General features: G+C 39.0%; 1 protein-coding gene across 1 annotated transcript; it reads right to left on the bottom strand.

Annotated features, from left to right (window-relative positions):
- On the bottom strand, nt 1-3,390 carry LOC137720803 (uncharacterized protein At4g37920). The gene is made up of 6 exons (XM_068459911.1): nt 3,055-3,390; nt 2,524-2,801; nt 2,047-2,212; nt 1,488-1,732; nt 710-897; nt 1-612 (listed from the first exon to the last, which is right to left on the bottom strand). Exons 1-6 carry the CDS (start codon nt 3,272-3,274, stop codon nt 399-401), a joined length of 1,311 nt encoding a protein of 436 aa, XP_068316012.1. The 5' UTR covers nt 3,275-3,390; the 3' UTR covers nt 1-398.
- Between the last annotated feature and the right edge of the window lie 5,924 nt (nt 3,391-9,314).

A 9,314-nucleotide genomic window follows, 5' to 3' on the forward strand; every position in this document is an offset into this window, starting at 1 on the left:
TAAGAAAACTTCAAAGTTGTTCATAGAATAATATGAAACATAGTACACAGCTCTAGGCTTGCTAAGAATCTTAACACCAACCAAAATATCGAAAAGATCTTCAAAATTTACAACACTGTTTTGGGCTAGTAAACATTAGAATGCGGCTACAATTGCCTACTATATGTCAGGGTGAAGCACTGAGTCTAGTCCGTCACACGTTCTCTTCAAAACGGCCGGCCACGGGCTCATATCGGACACCAGAGTTCAAATCTGCAGTGCTTGGACTTTGCTGTCAAATTTGCGCATTCCAATCCGATTCTCGATCTACTCCACCAGATGTACATCAATAACTAAGATTCTTCTCCAACAAGAAGATGACGTCCAGAATAAAGCTATTAATGAATATGGGTGGTACTTTAGAACTCCTCTGGTTTAGCACCTTCTGCTTGAGACTCCTCCTCCGTGCTTCGTTCCAAATATTCCTGTTCGATAGTTTCCTTGAGGATGAAGAGCCTTTGTATAACCACAGGTTGAGTCATCTGCTTGGCTTCTCTAATGTCGGTTTCTTCTGCATTTAGATGATACGCATCAAGCATGATCTTAATCCACTTGTGAAGCTCCTTCGGAGTACTGCTCAGCCACAAAGAGGGAGAAGATGTTATCTCGAAAGTGTAACTTAAGTTTTTATTGATGAAAAATCATCTGAAAAAGAAAGGGGCTCTCTTACGTGTATACAGCTTTGGGGTCCTTGGCTTCAGGTCCATCTCCAGGGGAGAAAGCTGTTGCCAATGCTGAGAATCGCTCTTCGGGATCTGTGATGTTCAGCAAATGCTTGAGTAGCTTTATTTCTTTTGGTGCAATGCTCCGAAGGCTGCTTTTTGTGGCTTTGTACAAATGATACATTACGTCTTTGACCTGCACTAAGACATCTAATCTTGAGGTAACAGACAAGGAAGAGCAAGCATTCAAGTTCATGAAGGCCTACAAAACTTCGTAGTTAAAGATTTTAATAATGGTGAATCTTCGGTTAAAGAAGCCAGAGTTGTTGATGTCCTAGTGCTTCACAGAACCTCGATAGAAGAATATATATTTTTTGTAGGAGTTACAACTGATCAACAAGTAGCTACACACGTCTTTGTCACTATATATGTTCCCTTCTTGAAGGGATAATGTGCAAAGGGAAACCCTTGAAATCATTCTAAGTTCCATTAATACTTGATAGCTGTCAGAGAAATGTTCTTGGGTTTGAAGATACCTACAGTCATATCCTCGTAAGATGAACTCATTCAACAGTATCTCGTGCACCCTCTATAATGACTTACACCCATTAGTACCTAAGGAAACTGAACAACGCAGTGCTTGGCGTATTCTTTAAACGCATTATAATGATTTGAAGAAAACTGATTTATCCTTCGCTTGAGTTGCGCTTCTCTGACGCATTGATTGATTATGATAATTATTAGGAAACCGATGATATGCTATAGGTACAAGGTTAATGACCATACCTCGTTTTTCATAGTTGTGGACTCCTTTGCTGAAGCCCAAGCACTGTTTATCAACAATACTAATGAAGAATCAAGCTCCTTAGCCTTGGCAAGGCTTTTAATCTTCTCACATGCTACATCCATGGAAGGAGAATTTAGGATGTCATCAAATTTGGCCTGTGCAGTATCTAATGTCTCCACGTATTCCAGTGTGTTATCATAAGCACTGACAGCAGATAAACACCTAGCCCCCAGCCGGGCCATCGCTGATCAAAAAATTGAGATGATCATATAAGATAAGTGAACAAACTACAAAACTCTATCTTTAGATGGAAAGAACTGTCATTGTAAGTGTTAAGGTTCAAAATGATCAGTTCAACATCATACGTTTCCACCCAAAGTCGCACCGGTCAGATTTGGCAGAATTTGTGAAACTTTGTGTATTTGCAAAACCATATTGAAAAGAAAACCAGCGACGCTCTCAAATGTTTATGGACGTCAAAATCAAGTCATCATCAACTAATTTCACGAAACATAATCCAAATACAAACACTGAAGATGATTGTGCAATTGTGATTACCATCACGATCCTCCAAACTATCATAAATTTCCGAAAGTAGGTTAAGGTGGCGAAAGAATTCCTCTGTGAAGTCTTTACGTCTCCGTGCAACTATTGCATTAACGTCAGTTGGATTGTCTTGTATCTCATTGAGAAGTTCATTGTGCCTTTCCATTTCATCATCAATCTGCAATGCTCACTCCTGATCAAACATAACCGTAAAAGAGCTCTAAACTCAAACAAGCATATATTTACATGAATCTCTACCTGTTCTTTCAGATGCTAATAAATAGAAGAAAAAACAAGAATGAAGTGTATAATCCTAGTAGACCTGGAAAACTAAACCCACCCCTAAATCAAGTACAATGCTTATCTAATTTTCGGTCTCCAATGTAACTAAAGGCATGGCTTCAACTTTGACCTTCTAATTCCTCACAAATTACAGAAACAAAGAAAGAATCATCAAACCAAAAGAACACGAGAGAGACATCAACATACCTTCTTCACCTTTCTTCCCAAAGAAGTAAACTTTTCCTTCATTGTTGGATCAACCTCCGTATCTGCTCGCGTCCTACACCGGTTGTAAAAATTTTCCCTATACTTCTTCCAGTCCTCCCTAAACACCAAAAACTTCCTCCAATCCTTTGTCCTGGGTTTCTCATTCATGAAGATATCAATAACCTTATCACAAAATTGAGTCATGGTGTAACCCTCAGCAACTTCAACATCTACTTGCTCTGCCACTTGGGCACTGGCTATGTTACTTGCTTGAGTACCTGAGCAACAAATTCCCCTTCTCAAATTTAATATAAAAACAAACCAAAAAAAAATTACAGCAATTTTGAGCCTTTTGCTATATATTGTTTAGGGTTTTCAAAAAATTCAAAAACCCACCTCAAAAAACTCAATTTAGTGGCAAATTATCTAAAACAAATTCTTATTTTCTCAAATTTTCACCATTTCTGCTTCAAGAACCAAAGTAAGACAGGTAGTGCTGAAATAAAAGAATGAAGGTTAGAAAGGACTCACGGGTAGTGGAGATTGATTGAGTTACTCCTGCCTTTCTTCTGTGCTTGGACTGAAGGCGGTGTTTGGGAGGAGGGAAAGGAGAGGCAGAGGACATGGAAGGGATTGGAAGGGTTGCTGGGGAGAGATTTTCAGTGAGTGGGAAGACATTAATGGCGTCGAAGAAGAAGGTGGAAGGTTTGGTTATGGAGGCTGAGAACTCCAATCCCATGAAATTGCTCATAGTGTAGCTTCGCTGCAGCTACTGCTTTGTGCTGCTGAGTGCGTCCGTGCGCTTTGCAGCAGAACGAAGTGGATAAGCAGCAGCAGGAGGTACTGATAAGTTAATGCCGTAATTAGTGAGTGCTTGCGGAGAGACCATCTTGTGGCGTCGTTTTTTACACATGTGTGCAACCAAATATTGCGTCGTTTTATTCATTCGCCAATGCAACCAAGTGTCGCTCGACTCGACTCGACTCACCCACTTTATTTCTTCTCTCCCGCGCATATGGGTTGTGCATTGTCTCTCTCGGACTGAATATATGGAGCGCCTCCAACGACGCGAAGTCGATATTATATCAATATCAATGTTATATTAAAAGGTTATATTGACATATTCGCATCAAGTATTGATGTTGTCTTAAGAGCAGCTCCACCGGAGCTTTTTTTGCCCAGCACCAAGTCCAAATAACAGCCCGGCATGCAGGGAAAGTGTTCCAGCCCGCCAACTTGCCTGGCACCCAGCCCGTGCCAGTCAAGAGCCCAGCCCAAAATGGACAGACCCATTCCCCGGTCTGTTTCTGGCACGTGCACAACACGCGGGAGGCCAGGCGAGTAGCCGACAGCTTTGCAGGCGGTGGGGCCCGCGCGGCAGGGCAACTTGCAGTCGTCCGGGATGAAGGATACGTGGCCTCCTCAGAGCCGTTGGATTTCCAACGGCTAGTTTTTTAGGCCGTTGGATTTCCAACGGTAAAAAAAATTTGAATTTCAATTTTAAATTGGACCGTCCGATCACAGATCAACGGTCCACGTTTATTTCACCAAAAATTTAAAAAAAAAAAAAAAAAGGCCCAACGGTCAGAAATTTGACCGTTGGCCACGTGGCGTAATGAGTGCTGTTGGATTTGATTATTTTTCAAATCCAACGGTCCCGATTAATTACAACATTAAAATTTATTAAAAATTAATTAAAAAATGTCAAAAATTTTAAAAAAAATACAGAAAAATTTTAAAAAATTAATTTTTTTTTTTCTATAAATACCTAACCCTCATCTTCCACCTTACACCACATTTCAATATTTTCTACACTTTCTACACTTTCTACATTTGAATATTTTGTACACTTTGAGAGAAAAAAATGACTTCGTGGAAGCTCAGTGAAGATGTTACGTTGTGTGAATGTTGGGTTCGCACTACTCATGACCCGATTACGGGTAATGAGATGGATAAGCGAGAAATGTGGAGTAAAATTACAAAATCGTTCAACGATGTACATGGAAAAGATGTACATGGAAAAGATGTCAGATCTAGTCAAGGTCTTCAAGGTCGTTGGAAAAAACTCAACGCATCCTTTACTTGTTGGAAAAACGCCCTCTCTCATGCTTCTGGTAATTTGCGTAGTGGGACAAGTTTAGCGGATGAGGTAACAATATTTTTATTTATTTATATGCATTCCACCCGATTTGATTATTTTAATTTATTTAATTTCTTATGTAATTTTTATGTAATATGCATTCCAAATACTTATGTAATTTTTATGTACTTTTTATATAATTTTTATGCATTCCACAATTCTTATTTAATTTCTTATGTAATTTTTATGTAATATGCATTCCAAATACTTATGTAATTTTTATGTAATTTTTATATAATTTTTATGCATTCCACAATTCTTATGTAATTTTTATGTAATTTTTATAGACACTACAAGCACAAGCATTCTACAATGCAAAGAACCATAACAAATCATTCAACAAATGGGAATGTTGGCAAATTGTCAAAGATTGCCCTAGATACAAAATTGTGGCAACCGGTCCAGAAGTTGTCATGCACGGTATGGGTCTACATAGTTCGCCAGAAGCAGACACAGCCGAACAAGAAGCCAACACATTTGAACTTAAAATTACATAAAACACCATTTAAACTTAAAACACCATTTAAACTTAAAATTACATAACCTCACCATTTAAACTTAAAACACCAAATAAAATTACATAACCTCACCATTTAAACTTAAAAAAAAAAGCAAACACACTAAATAAGATCACTTAAAAAACAATACACTTTATTCTTCAACCACAAGCCTTATTTTAATTATCTTCGCCTTCGTGCAATCTCCACTGATGGTCAATCAAGTCATTCTGGCGGGCTATGTGCCAGTATGGCTCTTGCAATGAAGTGTATCGTTGAACGATCAATTCATTGTAACGTCCATCCCGTTCCAATGGCTCGTGTTGCACGGGATCTTCGGTCCGGTCATGAGCATAGTAGATTTGTGTTCTTGAGTTGTTCATCGGATCCAGCTCGTATTCATCGACGGCATCATAATCATACTCGTCTTCAACAATCATGTTGTGGAGAATAATACACGTCATCATGATGGATCGAAGAGCCTCGACATCAAACATTCTAGCTGCACCCCTGACAATGGCCCAATGAGCTTGCAGGATGCCAAAACAACGCTCGACATCCTTCCTACACCCTTCTTGACACTTTGCGAAGTGTTTATCTTTTTCACTCTGCGGGTGTGGCACTGTTTTGACAAATGTTGACCACCTTGGGTAAATACCATCTGCAAGGTAGTATGGTCCCTCGTATTTAGTACCATTAACCCAATATGTGCATCTCGGCCCACGCCCTTGTAGCAGTTCGTCAAACACTGGAGATTGGGTAAGGACATTTAGGTCATTCTGAGCTCCTGGAACACCAAAAAAAGCATGCCAAATCCATGTATCAAAAGAAGCCACCGCTTCCAAAATGATGCTTTTGGCTCTTTTTCTGTCGCCATAAGCTCCTTGCCACGCACTTGGACAGTTTTTCCATGTCCAGTGCATGCAGTCGATGCTTCCAATCATGCCAGGGAAGCCTCGCATCTCACCCTTCCTCAGAAGCCTTCGCATGTCCCTTGGCGTGGGTTGCCGAAGGTACTCATTGGTGTAGAGGGCTTCAATTGCAGAGCAAAACCGCATCAGGGACTCCAGAACTGTTGTTTTTCCCATCCTTGCGATCTCATCCACTTGATCTGCAGATGCTCCATATGCAAGCATTCGCAAGGCAACCGTAATTTTTTGCTCAGGAAGAAGACCTAGCACATGAAAAGCATCCTCTTTTTGCACAAAATATGGATCATGGTTGCAAACATCACTCATGATTTTAGCGAACAAACTTCATTGCATTCTAAAACGACGTCTAAAAACATGATCAGGGTAAACGCTGTTGGGAATAAAATAATCTTCTAAGAGATCTTTACCTCGTCTTTCCCTTCTTCTATCGATGTTTGCCGCACGTCCGGGTTTGGCTATCTGACCCATAGCTTGCATGATACGGCGGGAATGTGAGGCCCTCCGCCTTCTATGGTGATCATCCTCATCCTCCTCCATTGCGAAGACCTCATCTCCACCTCCATCTTGGTCAAGATTGACCAATTCTTCCTGTTGTGCCAACAACCTTTTCTGTTGCTCTTGCAACTGTTTATACGCTCTCCTTGAAGAAGACATTGTAAGAACTCAAGATTTGAAAACGATAAAGAAGAATTCTGAGCTAAAAAAAAGGATTGAGTTTAGTGTGAGGATGGATGTAGGGATGTAGGGTTTATATGGACAAAAAAAAAGAAGATGAGGTTCTGGACAATGCCACGTGGCACTACGTGATTGGTTGAAAATCTTAGCGGAAATCTATTAAAAAAATAGTACGTTCGGATAATGACACGTGGCGTGACGAGATTGGTTAAAAATCTTATCGAAATCTTGCCTAAATTATTGTAAACAGGAAGTGACACGTGGGTTGTCGGGATTGGTTGAAAATCTTAGCGGAAATCTATTAAAAAAATAGTACGTTCGGATAATGACACGTGGCGTGACGAGATTGGTTAAAAATCCTATCCGAAATTAAAACTATTTTTTTTTTTATTATTTTATAAAAAAATTATTTAATATTTTAAATGGACTGGGTGCCAGCGCATTTTGTAGGGGTGGAGATCGTTTGTGCAAGCGCATTTTTAGACTAGGTGCCAGCACATTTTTTTTTGGGGTGGAGATGCTTTGGCCTATTACTGTTCATTGAGTCTGTTACTGTTCAATTAAGTGGATAAATGGGCTGGGTGCTGGCACAAAGTGGATAGGGGTGGAGTTGCTCTAACAATAATTGTATATTGAGGAGGAACTCAATAAGTGTGTATTGTCCTGGTTGTTCAAATGTTCTATTTAATCTATTGTATCTTGAGTTCAAACCCTCTCCTCCTTATAGTTTAAATAAATTTAGTGTAGATTTTATTTCTTGTGAAAAAGGAAGACTGGAAATAATAGCATCTCTAATGTAATTTGTTTTTCATAAAAGAAAATTGTAGCAATTGTTCCTCAACTTTAATCTAATTGGAGCAATGGTCCCTCAACTAAAAATCCATGACCATTGGTCCCTTAACTCATCAAAATGTGCAGCTATGGTCATTTTCGTTAACTCCATTAGAATTCCAAAATGAGTTATGTTGGGAGGACCATTGCTACAATTGGGTTAAAGTTGAGGGAACATTACTCGAATTGGATTAAAGCTGAGAGATTATTTCTCCAATAGGGTTAAAGTTGAGGGACCATTACTACAATTTTTCTCATTTGGTTTTCCATATTTGCTCCTCGATTCAGCCTCATGTGCATGACACGTGATTCATTTTGACGGAACTTTTAACGGAATTGAAGAAAATGATCATAGCTACATGTTTTGAAGAGTTAAGGAACCAATGATCGTAGATTTTTAATTGAGGGACCATTACTCCAATTAGGTTAAAATTGAGAAATCTTTGCTACAATATCTTGGTTGGATTGCCCCAACCCGCATCGATGCCATGGATGGCTTGGATCAGTTGCTATCAACCCTTTATACACTTGGAAAAATGTGATGAAAGGAATGGAAATACTCTCTTGAATATTAGTGACGTTTGAGATTTAACTAAATGAGATATAGTAAAATCTGTATCCATTTAGTTAAATGGAGGTCCATTTAAGTGTAGATATGTGTTAATTATGGTGGTGAGTGATGATATTTGTGCTTGTGACCAGGGGTGGAGCCAATGAAGGCTCAAAGCAATCACATGACCATTCTCAAGTTAACAGATTGCGTATTTGTATATGTTTGAATTTGATTTTGTATATCATTCTCAAGGCATGACCATTCTCACCGACTAGATCTTTAATAAAACAAAAGCTAACATACATTTCACAAGTATGCAAATTTTGAGTTGCTTACAAAAGAAACTCCTAGTGGTAGACTTGGGATTTACCCGTTTTAGACAGAATTATCCATTAAAACAGCCTAAATTGGTCAAAATTTACCTCCTGCCAACAGGTTTCTATTTGTTTTAAAGCAAGGTCAAGAGCAAAAGGCCGGCTGTACTTATTGTACCATCTGAAAGTTAGCAACACCCAATGCACTCTCTGTAAGTGAAAGCTAAACATTTCATGAGGAGGACAAGGACCTCTAATTTTTATCCACGCACAAGTAATGTGGAAATAATCATTTCATCATCACCCAAATTATCTCTGAATTTTACACTTGAACCTAATTACACAAATAAATTTCCGACACCAACGGATACGAGAATTTCGTATTTGATTTGAAAAATTAAGGCCTAAAGTCGACACAAACAAAATAAATGAAACATTGTCATGTTAGCTGTTATTTCAGAAATTGGTGTAATAAGTTGGTGTCTCTAACAGTAAAAGTCGCAACAAATTCAGCTCGTACAAATTCCAATTCCATAGGCACCAATGAGCTTCCATTTGAGTAACTTTTCATCAACTGGGGGAATCTTGATTGATTGGTCCAATAACATTGCATGCTCGGCAAAAATGGATTTATCTACAACAATGAGTTAAAATTCCAGGGCAATTCCATCACTCAATTACAAACACAAATGCCAAAACCAAACGATGAACAGCAAGGAAACCATTTTTTTTCAATCTTTTTCGATTGAAACGAGTGAGAAAAGGATTTATCAAAGAGGACAGCCTCCTCCTAGCTTTGGAACTCACTCCTTGATATGCTCTTCACCAGCTGTAAGGAGCCCTTTGCCC

The sequence above is a fragment of the Pyrus communis genome, chromosome 16 (assembly GCF_963583255.1).
Source record: "Pyrus communis chromosome 16, drPyrComm1.1, whole genome shotgun sequence".
In the NCBI taxonomy this organism is placed as follows: Eukaryota; Viridiplantae; Streptophyta; class Magnoliopsida; order Rosales; family Rosaceae; genus Pyrus; species Pyrus communis.

Excerpts from the sequence above, each read along its gene's own strand:
- LOC137720803 (XM_068459911.1), bottom strand. The coding sequence starts at position 3,274 with ATGAGCAATTTCATGGGATTGGAGTTCTCAGCCTCCATAACCAAACCT. Across the intron at positions 2,213-2,523 it reads TGGGAAGAAAGGTGAAGAAG|ATTGATGATGAAATGGAAAG; the intron begins GTATGTTGATGT and ends TGAGCATTGCAG. Across the intron at positions 613-709 it reads GACCCCAAAGCTGTATACAC|TACTCCGAAGGAGCTTCACA; the intron begins GTAAGAGAGCCC and ends GTGGCTGAGCAG.